General features: G+C 37.9%; 1 protein-coding gene across 1 annotated transcript; it reads left to right on the top strand.

Annotated features, from left to right (window-relative positions):
- Positions 1-33: 33 nt before the first annotated feature.
- On the top strand, positions 34-15,533 carry LOC105393391. Its single transcript, XM_048625519.1, has 15 exons — positions 34-664; positions 990-1,722; positions 2,005-2,250; positions 2,612-2,793; positions 4,735-4,833; positions 5,193-5,304; positions 5,840-5,907; positions 6,313-6,521; positions 9,501-9,598; positions 11,207-11,279; positions 11,939-12,080; positions 12,954-13,071; positions 13,721-13,822; positions 14,089-14,283; positions 14,838-15,533. The coding sequence occupies exons 1-15, from the start codon at positions 110-112 to the stop codon at positions 15,005-15,007; spliced, it is 3,102 nt and encodes a 1,033-aa protein (XP_048481476.1). The 5' UTR covers positions 34-109; the 3' UTR covers positions 15,008-15,533.
- Positions 15,534-15,642: the final 109 nt, after the last annotated feature.

The following is a 15,642-nucleotide window of genomic DNA, read 5'->3' as shown; positions in this document are numbered from 1 at the left end:
TTCTTTATAGGGGCCATGATCTCACCATTCCTTTCCTTTCTCAACCACTTTGGTGACATTCTCGTGACGCTTTTTAACTTTTTCTGAGATTCAGCGCATGTTTTGAGAAATGGAACACGTCGAGTTTGACATTTCATGTGTTTACAAAATCGATATCGCGTTTTTGTGGCAAAGTTTTAAAGAATTTAAACTTAATATGCTGCTAAAGAGAAATTTACTGGAATCCTTGACTTTATTCTGCTGCAGCGGCTCATTTATTTGTATTCTCCTCAACTATGTGACCGATATTTCGCCCATAACCGGGATTTGGTTTCCCATTTACACCGTATTTTTGTGTCTCGTATCTTTAACCTGCAGTTTAAAGGTGATTCAGTGGCTAATAAGATGTAATAAGCCTCTGAAATATGACGTGGATAAGGTATTTAAGGAATATCCTTCTTTGAGTTTTTTAACGAGAGTTTTACCTGAGTTTCCTAAGCCAGTGCGTCCCCCGAAGTTCTCTGAAGAGTATAAGGAATATGACACGAATGAGCTCAGCGTCATCTCCACGGTGCTCGAGAGGAGGCTGGTGTCCTCGTGGTATGTGCCCTTCATATCGCAGGAGATTGGGTTCCCGTTTGCGTGCAAGCAAATGTTGGATCAAATGATTGGGAAAGCTTTTCAGGTAAATTAAGTAATACAATTTCATATACGCATCAAAACCATGTAATTATCTGAATGTGTCACCTTCACAAGTGTTCTATATTATTCAATTAACTAATTAAGTTTTTCAATTCTTCATAATTAAGTGCATTTGTGCAATGTAGGTTTAAAATAAATTGTTCTAGTGTAACTCTTTGCTTCCATCAATACATCATAATTATATAATTTTATCAGTGCAGATGCTGTACAGTTGCCATAAGTTTTCTTACAATAGGCCGTAGATATGTAAAAGCTAGGAGGTGATTATCCTTATTAACTAAAATTATTAATACTATTTATGTTTCCAGATCTGCAACAAAATAGAGACAAAAGAAGTGTGCATAGACGCCACCTCCGTGCTGATAATGCACTTGAAAGAGTACAAGAAGGCTTTGAAAAGACATGAAAATAACCAAAACTCCACCGTAGAATCTCTATACAAGAAAACCCACCCAATATCTAATGATGATAAAAAGAAAATGCAGTCTGCAGACCACTGCATTCTCATACTCAGAATAATATTCAAAGAACTTGTTCCATGGGAGTTATGGGACACACCACATTCAGAGTTACTTATTCGTATTTTATCCAAAAAGCTTGACATTTTTATTGATAGCACCATAGCTGATCCCATCTGGCTAAACAATAAGCTACTGACTCTACTCTCTGATACAAAAGCTGAGCCTGTAGAAATGAAGGTAGTTAAAGAAGAAGTAATAAAAACCACTGACAAACCAGAAGCTATTCTTAATCACCAGAACAATGACTCACCACCAAAAGTAGAAGCTGAACCAAAGAAAGCTGAAGAAACAACAATTGAAGGAGCATTATCAACGCTGATTACTAAAACCACAGCGCCGATACTCCACAGGGCAATCAAAGAAGAGTTGCAGGATGATTCCATAGACAATGATGTGGAGGTGGTGACACTGGAGGATGCTCTGGAAGTGCCAGTGGAGGTGCAGGCGTCGCCGGTGATGAGGCAGCGCCGGGGAAGGCAGGGGAAGAGCGAAGTGAAAATCTATGATAGGATTATTGAGGGTAGGTGAAACTTTTATTGTTATTTTTTAAATATTGTAAACTTTTTCGAAAATCTGAAAATATTAAATCTTGCTCACTTTCTAAGTAATAAAAAGGTGCTGAAACGAAAATCTTTTATATTGCTGCCTTGTGTGTATAAAATTATAAGTATACTACGCCTAAATAGTACAGAATAGCAAGTGATGGTTGAATTTTCTGTAAGTATAGCATTTAAAAAGTGTTCCACATCAGTTAAAACATTTCTTATATTTTACTTAACCTGACATAACCTCCTATCCTTAGGCAGTGTAAAGACCTGGGAAACAGACATGGACCTGCAATGCATCAGCCTCGGCCAGGACTTGCTGGCCAGCCTCAACGAGGCCAGTCTAGACGTGGCGAGTCTTGACGTGGCCAGTCTAGACGAGGGGAGTCTAGACGAGGCGAGTCTGGGCGGGGAGCTGGTGCTGTCGCGGCTGTGGGGGGGCGAGGGGGAGGAGGCTGAGGCGAAGGGACGGAGGGCTAATGCGCCGCCGCCGCTGTGGTTTGGTGAGTTTTGAATTTATTATTTTTTGTATAAGGTCATTTCTCCATAAGGTCACTATATTCTTTAGGGCTATGACTGATATTTCGTCGATGTGAATATATATACACATGATTATGTGTATATATATGCGTGTGTGTGTGTGTGTTTATTTTCGCATCACATCTAATATGCTTTTGGAATGGATCGACTACTATGATTAAGATTATTCATATATAATTAGCCATGTTTTTAAAACCAGTTCAGTTGTTTGAAGGCCATGTGCCGCATGTTTTTAACTTTGTTTGGGCGATTTAAGTCTTTAGAAAAGATAAAACTATAAACAGCTACTACTCTTACTAAAAGCCCTACCCCTTTCAACTCCAGGCGAAGAAGACACAGTGGACATAGAGCCCTCTAGAGAAACGAGTCCCAAAGACAAGAAGTCAAGTCCGAAGCCCACGGAGGTGCTGCTGAAAGACCTCCAGACCACGGTGCACCAGGCTAAGAGTAAAATAGGCGACCTGCAGGTTGACACCCACACTCGTAGCGAGTCCAAACAACCCGGTGTATGTTAGCCCTCTTGCATGCTCTGTCGCTTTGCTGGTTTTTCTTTTGTTTTTTGGTGGTGGTCAGTGAAAGTGGCTTTGATTTTAGTGAGGAGAAAGTTATTAGTAGGTATGGTTTGAATTAGGAATGAGTATCAAATCAAAGATAATATAACGCTGTTGTAACTGTGCCTATTTTGCTGACCATCACTTTGAAGTTTATTTTTCTACTTGAATTATTACACTATATTAATTTTATCAGATGTCCTACTGAATAATACTTTAAATTGAAGTAGGTAGACGTACAGCAATGCCTAAGTCAATCAAATAATTTTCTTTATTAAATCAGACACAATAATATATATCTTCTATTCTATTCTAGAATAGAAAAGTATATCATGTCTAGTATTTTTTTATAATTTCTATTATTACCTACATATTTGAATCATCAGTTCATTACTATCGGTTTCTATATTCACACACCTACTCTATTCTGAACTAAAGATCTCTTTAATCTGAAAACAGCACACACAATCAGCATGTGACTTCCGCACTATTGCAATGTTCTGCAGTGTTCCCCCACCGAGCATGATCAATGTTAGTTATAATAGACATATTATAGTATTTCGATCATTAAATCTATGCTAGCAAATGTCCACTGTATGACATAGACTTTCGAGAGGCCCTCCTTATCCAACTGCTAACGGCTACCGGCAAAAACCTTCGATCCACGAGGTTCACTCTAGCTTCAAATAAATCAAACAAACGAGAGCTGTCATACAATCGGTACGTTTCATGAAAGTAATAAGTACTTCGTTGTACGTAAGTAATTATTACTTCCATGGTACGTTTAGTAGGTACAACGAGATAGAGTCATGATTAGCCGTAGGATGTGGAAGGCTGAGGACAGAATGTTGTGGCGTTTCTTGAAAGAGTGGACACAGCAGTGGACTATTATTGGTTGATGTTGATATTTTCTTTGAATGTGGTTGTAAATGAATTATCTGTGCTACAATGCATGATACAACATTGACACACTTGTGTGCTCGAGTGTGCATGCGCGTTTAATTTCACCCAAATTGAAGTACTTATTGCATGATTGCGTTCTTTATGTAACTGGAAAGGAATAGATCTATTTAACAAACGCATTGCTCAAAGGAATTTTAAGCTTATGTCGACCTTAAATGTATTGCTGCGTTGTTTTGATAATATACGGACAGAAAGAGACAGTGATAGATTTAAATTAATGCCGACATTAGCTTAAAGTTCCTTTCTGTAACTCGGCATAAGCATTTATTAAGACAAATTTTATTTATTTTATAAGTTAATAAGTAAGAACAAGTGTAGCAAATTAAAGGGAAGAGATAAAAACGTTATGACTAAATAGTTTGTACTAGTTTAACCAAAACATTTTTTTACTCTCTTCTCTTTACAAAAGTGCTAGTTTCTAGAATATACATAACTTACTAACCTAGGTACTAATGTAAATACCTATATTATTGTACCTATACATAATATTATTATTGTACATACGTAGCTTCAACACTAATTCAACTCATCAACTTAGATTTTATCGCTACTGCAGTAGTCTAAAATCATCTAAAGTCTGTTTTTTCATCTCAGATACTAAATTGAAAGATTCTGAACGGTTTATCAACAATCGATTGACCTGCGAATAAGTGCCGTATCGTTCTATTGGCGGGACAATCGACTGTTGATGAACCGTTCAAAATCTGTCAATTTAGTATCTGAGATTAAGGGCCTGTTTCACAATGTAGGGTTAGTGGCTACCTGTGGGATGAAATTCATGCTGTCACTGTCTAAAAAATAATAACAGAGAGTGACAGCATGTCTTTTATCTCACAGGAAGCCACTAACCAGACATGATGAAACAAGGCTTTAAAAACAGACTTTAAAATTCAGCAAGAACAAATGATAAATCTATAATGATTGTGTTGATAGGACGAAGCGGCGGGCATGATGGAAGGATTGCTGGACCTCGGCATCGCCGGGTTCAAGAAGGGACTGCGGTTCACCGGACTCAGTGATGACCATGCTCAGGTGAGGGGTTTGTAGTTAGTAGATGACAGATGATATAGTTTATACATACATACACTCACAAATTTTTATGATCAAAATATTTAACAAAAATAAGAAAAAAAATAAGTAGTCTTTTTTACATGAAGAGGATTAATCCGTTTATCGTTTTGGTGACAAACCAATTGGATTGGCCGACCGTTATTTGAGGAACAGGCGATATGTTTTTCTAGGAGGCTCTTTTCATACACGCACTATAAGAAAATGGTGGGCCGACAGATTTCGCACTTTTACTTTAAACTACTTTATTGTCATGCTAAGCCACAATTCAAAAACCTACACCATCATTTAAAAAGTAACAAAACATTATGTTTATCTTCCAGGAAAAAGACAAGTCCCCGTCTGGCAAAGACAAGAGCAACGAGAGTTCCCCCCCGCCGCGGGGGGAGCGGGAGGGGGGACACTACCAGGCGCTCAGCAACGGGGGACATAAGGGTGGGTATTATTATACATTTTGGCCCTGTTTCACAATGTCTGGATAATGGCTACCTGTGACCTGTGGGATAAAAAACATGCTGTCACTGTCTAAAACATAATTACAGCGAGTGAAAGCATGTTTTTTATCCCACAACCCACAAGTAGCCATTATGCAGACATAGTGAAACAGGCCCTTAGGATCTTATATCACTGGTGATTAGTAAAAAATAGTTTAAGATTTGAAGTCGCTTGGCTTAATTTTTCGTTACCTATGACGATATAGGTCCTTCTCGTATAGACAATAAACAGTATAGTGATTAATAATAATTTGCATTCTACAATAAATCTAAGTATACAGCGTATTAAAGATAAGACAGTCCTTGGAGGAACGGAGAGTAGTTTGTAAAAATTGACGTTCATCACAAAAAATTATATTTATACGATAAATAAAAACACTTCACTTTGAGTTTGACTTGAGGAAACTTTCTTAAAATTTTGAAGTTACCTAAAGGAAACATTATTTTCTATTAACAAGAAACATAACTATTCACAGAAGACCCCCCCAGTAATGGCGCCCCCCCTCTCACCAAACAACAGCGAGTGACGTCACAGGACAGCGTGGTGAGTGATGCTGTTGTAAAAACAATAAAAGATTTGATTTTAATAGTGTGAGAGATTTCATTTATTCGGTTTATTAGGTTGTCAATTCTACATTTGTCTATAGACATATATATATATATATATATATATATATATATATATATATATATATATAATTAATATACTTATTAATGTTACAAAAACATTCAAAATTAGTAAATAATGTGGCTTTCTTGTTAATTAAATTTGATTCAGTACTTACTACAAATACCAAAGTTTTTCTGCAACTTTACCATTATAAACGATACTCTCTTGGTTGCTGCTGCTGTCACAGTTACTGGAAGCAAAAACCTGATGAAGACAAGCCTACTATTGCCAAAACTATTCTCTTAAACTAACTTGCATTCTTTCCTGTCCTCCCCTCAGCCAGTCTCTACACAGCCCAAGCGCTCACTACCCCCGTCCCCGCTCCCGGCGCGCTCGCCCCCCGCCGCCCCCGCAGCCCCCGCAGCCCTTGCGGCCCCCGTGGAGCCCCCGGACTCGCCCGAGCCCCAGTACGAAGAGGCGGCGGATCTGTCCACTAGTATTGCGAAACTGAGGAGTCTGTTGAGGCAGAGAGCTGATGCTGAGTCTAGGTGAGAAATGTGATTTGTTCTATTGTATTTTCCACCACCACAGATTATAATGACATATTAATAAGTTGCTAGAGTCTGCGCCAGATAAGTCTGCGCGCTGTCAAAATTCTAACTTCGGTTTTAATTTTATATAATTATTTCTATTTTTATTGTTAAGTACTTTTAAATGGGTACAATTTAAATCATCACCAAAAAAAATTATTGTACGCTAATACGTTGCACCAAAAAAAAAAATTAAAACCAATTTAATTAAATCAACTCCAAAATCGAAACCCCAAAAAAAAAACGTTTACGTTCCAAAATAAATAAACACGCCTCCAAATAATTGCAAGTTTACAATAGAAAATATTTTCGTCGCCAAAACGGATAAATCATCACCAAATTATCCTACCCAAAAACAATATAAAATATAGTTTAAAGGTAATCGATTTACCTGTTAATTTTAATATGTAGGCATTTGCGGCTTTAAGAGTGGTGCGGCATGAATTTTGAATTTGCGCGATGCGATTTGTGGACGCAATGTATTGATGTCTAGTACATCGACCTCAATACATCGCAAGAAAATTCACCTCTTCTGGACAAGGTCAAATTTGAGCGGCGCCATCCCCCCGTGCCGGCATACTCATATGGGTACACTACAGAATTCCGAATTACTTTTTTACGAATATGAAAATAACGATTTTCATAATTACGAATTTCATAGTTCCGAATAATTCACAATCCCGAATTTTAAGTTTCCGAATAGCGAAAATCACGAATAGTATAATGAACGAAATTTCACACAACAGATTTATTAAAATGACGAAAGTCAATTTTCCGAATATTATTATTTCGATGTTTCAAAAGTACGATTTTTTATTATATCGAATTGTTAAAATTACGAATTCCGAAGTTTTAGTATTCCGAAAATACAAATTCCGCAATTTTTCTTAGTGAATAGTCAGTGTTTATTAACATCATAATCCGTAAAGAAACAAAAATAAATAAGCTATTTTATATGAAACGCTCCGCTCCGCTTCGCTGCGCTCCGCTTTGTTTTTCGATATCTATGTGCACCTAACACGCTCCTCCTCGCTTTGCTCGTCGTCGCACCTATCTTTAGGTTTAGGTCCTAAGCTTTTTAAGATTAAACACCGTAAAAATCCGAGCAATTGTATTGCTTTTTTCTGTAACTTAACAACAAGTACTACAAATTTTAATAGTTTACTATTTAACAAAACTTGACAAACTTTGTTTACTCTATATTTGAAACGCTCCGCTTTGTTTTTCGATATCTATGTGCACCTAACACGCTCCTCCTCGCTTTGCTCGTCGTCGCACCTATCTTTAGGTTTAGGTTCCAGGGTTTTTAAAGTGCGTATGCTTTGATTTGTTGTGAAACTTAACAACAAATAGTTTTCTATTTAACAATATGTATTTTAAGCCGTATGTTAAACGTTCCGCTGCGTTCCGCTTTATTTTAAGACATCTTTGTGCACCTAACACGCTCCTCCTTGCTTTGCTCGTCGTCGCACCAATTTTTTGGTTTAGGTTCTAAAGTTTTAAAGACGTTTATGCTTTTTTGTCAAAATCACGAATTATCATATTTCCGATCGGGATTTTAATTTTTCGTGATTATAATAAATCGGTATTTTATTTTTCGTATATTAAAGTAATCGTATTTTTTAACGTTCGTATATTTAACAATCGTAATAATAAATATTCGTGATTATAATATTCGAAATTATAATTTCCGTGATTTTTATAATTCGGTATTTTAAAAAATCGGTATTGCAATATTTCGTAAATTACATATTCGGTGTTATCAAATTCGGAAAAAAGTTTTTCGGAATATTTGGGTGTTCCCATACTCATATACATACATTTACCTATCATCATCATGATCATCAGCCAATAATCATCCACTGCTGGACATAGGCCTCTCCCAAGGAGCGCCACAACACTCGGTCCTCGGCCTTCCTCATCCAACCACAACCCGCCTAAGGTCGTCAGTCCAGCGGGCAGGAGGGCGTCCCACGCTGCGTTTGCCTGTTCGAGGTCTCCACTCGAGAACTCGTCTACCTAACAGTTATCGGTTCTTCGGCAGATATGATCAGCCCACTGCCATTTCAGCTTGCATATTTTAACAGCTATGTCAATAACCTTAGTCCTCTGACAGATAACCTCATATCTGATACGATCCATCAGAGAAACCCCAAGCACCAAGCACTTAACTATAATAAATTGTATTTCAATTCCTTATTTCTATAGAATTTATTGGTACATGGCAAAATTCAAACCCTCGGCCACACGAATGGGAGTCGAGATGGCGTAACGGATAGATTTTACTAGGCACATACTAATGATTTAATTAATTCATAAAGCAATTTAACAAGTGACTTTGTTTTGGGATAAGCTTTTTATTATTTGGTATAAACTTAATTTTTAATATTTACTTTTACTTTTTTTGGTTAGAAACTATTATTAAAATGATACTGATAAAAGAATATATTGGTTACATCTATATAGCGATGATATACTTTATTTGGTTTGAAATAAATTTTAATGGTGTCAATATAGTTTTACAGTATGCAGTAAAAAATAATTTGGTTCATTTCAAAAATATTTTGGGAAGCATGATTTGGTGATGATTTATCCGTTTTGGCGGAGATTTCGAATTTATTGGCGGCAGTATCATATAATTTCTGGTGGAGGTTTAAATACAAGCCCTTTTAAATCATTATAAGGCCGTTGTTCACTTTACTTAGATAGTTATTTTTTCCTCATCTCTGAGGAAGTTCATCATCATCATCACGAGTTCCTCTCCTATTTATGTATAATTAGAGAGCAATTTCCCACAGCGGTCACGCGCAGACTTATCTGGATCGCACTCTACCACCACCACGGCGCTTCTTTTCTGTGCTTAGTTGTTAAATGTTACACTTTATTTCCTCGCTCTTTATTTTATATAATTCATAATATATAAATTATATATTGTAGTACATCTGAGGAGAGCATCTGGTGGGAGGGCGCGGAGGAGACGCGCGGCCGCACGCTGCACCACAACAGCAAACCTGTGGACACTGCTTCACTCGCAGGTATTACTATATTTAGCTTTAGTCAATCCACCCAAAGGTTAACTGGAAGAGATTTATTAGTTAAGTTGTTATGTAAAGTTGTTAATTATTTCTTGTGTGGTGTATGTATTGTGTGTGTTGGGTTACATATAAAGAGTACTCAATCTATCTATGTTCACTTATTGGTAAAGCCGTAAAGCCATGGTTTAATTCTGTACCTCAGAGTAGACACAACGGCAATAAAAAAAGATTTTTTTTACAATAATATAGCAAGAATGAATGTAAAACTTAACTTTCTACCTCTAAGGTACAGAGTAGTAATTTGTATAATTAAACGATTAAAAGCTTAAAAAAAACATAGATGAATATTAAGATTGCAAACTCAAACTCAAACTCAATTTTTTTTATTCATCGTACAAATATAAAATTTTCTGATGAACGTCAATTTTTACAAATTACTCTCCGTTCGGATAAGGGGGGGCTCTTTCTGTCTAAGGAGAAGAACGGAGGCAAGAAACTCCTGAGCCATCTTTTCAAAAAAAGACTTAAAACTAGTTGGTATACAATACATATAAGCTTAATAATTATTATTATAATAATATGAGCAGAGCTAACTACTTATCACAGCCATGCATTAACGTCCTCTAAGTAATCATCAATTTTATAATAAGCTTTTTTACTGAGTTTCTCTTTAATGTAACACTTAAACTTATTCTCTGGCATTTGAGCAACTTCTGCTGGAAGCTTATTATAAAATCTAATACAGTACCCTAAAAACGATTTATTAACTTTCGCCAGACGCATCGCTGGAAAAGCCAGCTTATGCTTGTTCCTAGTATTAATGTCATGATTACTGCCAATTGTATTAAAAGTTGAAATATTCTTTCGTACATACATTAAATTGGAAAAAATGAACTGACATGGAACTGTAAGGATGTTAATTTCTTTAAATAGTTCTCTCAATGAATCCCTGGAACCAAGTTTGTATATAGAGCGGATGGCTCTTTTCTGTAATACAAATATAGTTTCAATATCAGCTGCTCTACCCCAAAGCAAAATGCCATACGATAATAAGCTGTGGAAATAACTAAAGTAAACTAATCTTGCGGTTTCAACGTCGGTCAGCTGTCTAATTTTCCGTACAGCAAAAGCTGCGGAGCTCAACCTTCCAGACAATTTTTCAATGTGAGGTCCCCACTGTAACTTTGAATCTATAGTCATCCCAAGAAAGACAGTATCATTAACTAGGTCCAATTTATTCCCATCTAGAATAATGTTAGTATCGCATTGTCTAACATTCGGCAGTGTAAATTTAATACATTTCGTTTTCTTAGAATTCAATAGAAGATTATTAACGGTAAACCAATCGTGTATGTCAGATAGAATTGAATTAATTTCATTAAAATTATTTTCTCTTCTTTTAACTTTAAAAAGCAAAGAAGTATCGTCAGCAAATAAAACTATATTAGTCAATTTTTCAACCATAAAAGGCAAGTCATTAATATAAATGAGGAATAAAAATGGTCCTAGAATAGATCCTTGAGGGACGCCTATTTTTGACGATAAGGCCTACGAATATGCTTTTAACCTATGCAAAAAGTGATAAAATGAATGAATTATTAATTTCAGATGAATACGACATGAACTCTGAACGCACAACTACTTCGCCGCAATCCTCCAACAATATGCAGAGACTAGACAGGTATCATCATATTATATGACTAAGCCAAAATAGGTTTTCATAAAAGTAGGGCTATGTGCCCAACAGTGGGCGGTAGAGGGCTGATGATGATGAAGATCCCTTTAGAAATAGGTATACAGGGTATTGCCCCCTTTCGGCTTAGTATACCCTTTTTGCAACACCCAACGTATAATGTATTTTTTCTTCCTTGTCGTAGATTTTGAGCAATCTTGGAGTGTCTTTTTATTTTAATTAATTTAAAAACTAAGTTATAAAATAAAACATAATGACAAATGAAATACTTACAAGCAAAAATGATTGATTTTGTAATCAAACCATTTATTTTGGCCGTAGTTTATTTGTTTAATAGTATTTTAATTAAAAAGATTGTTTACCTTTTTCGCCAAATAAGAATGAATACAGTATATATCGAATCAGAATGAGGGGTGTTGAGACGCTTCTTAGAAAATGCGTATGTTGACGATTATGGTCTGATATCGTTTATCTGTTTATCATGAAGCTCCTTCCAAAGTTATATTTTTATTTGTTTATGTATGATTAAATCCAATAATGCTTACAGCTAAGGTCAACACGTAGTTATTGTTCGGTATAATAAAGTATATTCAAGATAAAGTTTACATTTCTTTTTTAATAAATATATTATTTTTGTCTATTTGCAGGCTATTCCAGCGCACAGTGACTGGCGTGTTTAACAGCCTGCGCACGGCGGTGGGGGCGGAGGGCGCGGAGGGGGCGGCAAGTGAAGGGGGCGCAGGGGCGCTGAGCAACTGGACCTATGTGCCCGCCGCGTGTGACGTTAATGTAAGTGATTGTGTTTTAAAAACGTATGGAAGCAGGTTTTTTACCACATCGTTATTATTTACTCTGGGGACTGTTTTACACAAAAATGGAAGCATTTTGCGCGATTTTTTTAAGTGTCCGAAAAAGAAAGAAAATGTTCAAAAGTACCAGCAAATTTTCGTAGATCGAAGTGAGATTCGCGAATTTCTGAAAGTCATCACTCCGTTTCGGCTAACTTATAACAACAATATAGTAATACATACAGTTAAACGATGATACAGTATTTCAATCTTCACATAAGGAAAGTACCATACTGCAACGTCCTGTATAATACATAATATTAGAGATTACTTTTAGTAATAAGGCCGCCGATTGTACTAGTTATTTTCTTTTCTATGTTTGTGAAACTATTTCTGTTTGTGTGCAATAAAGAGTATTTTATCTTGCGGTATCTTTATGCCTATGTTCATATTTTTGGCCATAATTCGTGAACCGAAGTATATCTAACTTATGTTGGTATCAGGTGTCGGGCGCGGTGGTGCGGCTGGTGGGCGGGCTCGCACGTGGAGGCCGCGCTGGACTCACTGACCAGCTCACTGAGCCCCGTCCCGCTTCTACACACTTTATGTTATGCATGGAAGTAGAGAAAAAGACGGAAGGCATCTCGCAAACTAAAAATGACGCACAGCAATGACGGCGACATGAGAGTGTGTGGGTGCGTAGGTGCTAGGTAGGTAGATTGTGTGTGTGTCGGGCTCGTCGCAACAATGGAATCGACATACTTTGGGTGCCTCACTTTTTTTCTACTGCCATGATGTTATGATTTACTTCGGAATAATGAAGCGTTACCTTATAGGCTATGTTATGGTGTACTATAGTGTATATTCTGGTCAGGTGTCGGGCGCGGTGGCGCGGCTGGTGGGCGCGCGGCGCGCGGGCTCGCACGTGGAGGCCGCGCTGGACTCACTGGACCAGTTGATGGAGCCGCCGCACAAGCACCATGATGACTTGGGTAAGTTCATAGACTAGAATATTATAATGGCGGCTGTACACACTCGACAAGAGCGTCTCGACGAGAGGCTCGCTCGAGAAGACTCTTCGAGAGCATGCCTGTACACACTCGTTCTAACATTTGAACTGAAGACTCACGCGACAATCGACGCAAAAAACCTGAAAGCCACCGATCGCGAGATCGAGATGAGGGCGAGAGCGAGACGAGACGAGAGCGCCTTGTACACACTAGCGCTCGGCCTGTCTCGGCGAGTGTGGCTGCCATAGCAAATATCTCTTCTTATTCTTAGCCATTGTTCACCTCTAACTGAGGCCGGCTATGGGGGGTCGCTCTATATGATGATAAACGAAATTTCAAGGCGCGCCTCGACTCTATCTTGTTGTATTAAACGTGCCGATTGCACGACAGCTCTCAGGCTATGCTTTGTGGACTAGTTAATATACAGTTGAAACGCATCCATAGCAACTTAGAATAGTTAATTCCATCTCTGGTAGAAAAGCACCCTTATGCCTAGTTACACCTTAGATCATTAACACCCCTGTTTCATTGTAATGTCATCATCTCCATATTAAATTCTGCATTATTCCAATACACGTAACTTCTTAAATATATATGTATGTAATAACCAATTTATTTATGTTTATCACAGAGGAAGGCGGCGCGGCGTGGCTGGCGGCGGCGGCGCTCGCCAGTGAAGCGTCTATCGGGGGGTCTCACGTGGCTCACAGGTTGGCGACAGTGCTACTGGCTGGTAAGTGTAAAGAAGTTATCCTATTCAAAACCTCCTTCCTAGTGTTAGTAACAAACCCTTGAGCTGGGTTGAATCAGTCCAAACTGAGATATGAGATATATCTGAACGTTATCTAGAACACCCACCCAATTATAGTTACATTTTGCAATATTATAGAATTCTTTCTTTCTGTATTGTTCAATGTGGGACCCGTAAAGACCTTCTGGAAGTTCACAGCCTATTAATTTTCACATCGTATTAATATAATTACGGGTAATCTTTCCTAGACATATCCGAGTCCCTGATCGAGGGCTGGCTAGCCGAGCTGTCCGGCTGGCTCAAGCGCCAAATCTTCAGCACCTTCGAGCACATGTCTGATGATGCAGAGCGGGGGAGGGAGGAGGCGCGCGCGGGGGACGCGGGGGGTGCGGCCGCCCTGGATGTGAGGGAGACTTGCAGGGTTGTGCTGGAGCGATTGCCGGGTAGGTTGCGTGGTTTTTTTGGTTCTACAGATTCACGTAGTTACGAATGCATAGTCGCTAATAAGCAAATTATAGACACACGCACACACACACACACACACACGCACTCACGCCTTGTACTAATGTACTCCCTTGCGTAGGCAGAGGTGCATTGCTGCACCCACTTTTCGCCAGAGTGTTATGTCTGTCCCAATGTAATAGGGGGCGGGCCTATTGCCATTTTACGGGCACATCCAAGACCCGAGAACAAATATCTGTGTTTAAACAAATATCTGCCCCAGCCGGGAATCGAACCCGGGACCATCGGCTCAGTAGTCAGGTCACTAACCACTACGCCATTCGGTCGTCTAGAAATTATAGATAGATACTTAATAGAGAGTATATGAGAATTCTTCAGATAGATGTCCCCTAAACATTCCATAAGACGTTACAAGACGTTATGTATGTGTTAGACTCGATGAACGATCGAATAATTATTGATTAATCTTTCCACTAGTTATCCATTACATTTTCGAAACATACCTTTACTAACATAACTTTTTTTATCTCCCCAGCGCCCCTATACCTCTTCGGCGAGGAGACGCTAACAAACGCAGTGACCCTCACAGTCTCAAGTCTCAGCCACAAGGACATCAACAGAGACGTGGTGTTCAGAATACTGGACCTGCTAGCGCTCAGGTTCCACAAGTCCGCCGGACTCAAGCATCCCAGCTTTGAGAATTAACCCCCGAATTCACAGACCGTATTCTTAGTTTACTACAAGGTTAAAATTGACTTCGAAACACACTAGTTTCGACTCTTTACGTCGGTCAAAAAGTGGAAATTTGTATATCACAAAGTTTTTTAAACCTATTGTCAAAAGGCTCTATGAATCCGGGGGTAACAATGTCTCTAGTCTATGCTCTGTTGGTAAGTTTGTTTCTTTTTATTGTTGTATGACTTGTGCTTGTGATGTTTTGTTTATTTTTTGGGGGGAAGGATTTTTATTTAACATTCATTGTATGTGGTAAATGGTATATGGCTGGATGTAGCATCATAACGGTCCATAAGTTTTTGTGTTATTTGTGGCAGATTCTGATACTCCATACAGTGATTGTTGCGTTAAATATTATGAGATGATATTTAAACCGGCCAGTAATGATGTGTTGTGTGGGATTTAATCCTCGTTATTACTTGTGTTCAGTTTGATCTTTTAAATAATATAAAAGATATTTTGATATTGTTTATAACAATTAAGTAATTAAAATGTTTACCTATCGTTAATTATGTTGACATAATATACTTCATTATAACTTACTTATATTTTATACATATAAAAACTATATTTAAATCTAATGGGATCTCATAGGTATAAGGTTA

The sequence above is a fragment of the Plutella xylostella genome, chromosome 14 (genome assembly GCF_932276165.1).
Source record: "Plutella xylostella chromosome 14, ilPluXylo3.1, whole genome shotgun sequence".
NCBI lineage: Eukaryota > Metazoa > Arthropoda > Insecta > Lepidoptera > Plutellidae > Plutella > Plutella xylostella.
This window is presented reverse-complemented; position numbering and strand designations above follow the sequence as displayed.

What these genes read in the sequence shown, in the direction of transcription:
- LOC105393391 (XM_048625519.1), top strand. Translation starts at nt 110, where the DNA reads ATGGAACACGTCGAGTTTGACATTTCATGTGTTTACAAAATCGATATC. An exon ending in CTATGATAGGATTATTGAGG is followed by an intron (nt 1,723 to 2,004) that starts GTAGGTGAAACT and finishes TCCTATCCTTAG; the next exon opens with GCAGTGTAAAGACCTGGGAA. An exon ending in TGTGCTGGAGCGATTGCCGG is followed by an intron (nt 14,284 to 14,837) that starts GTAGGTTGCGTG and finishes TTATCTCCCCAG; the next exon opens with CGCCCCTATACCTCTTCGGC.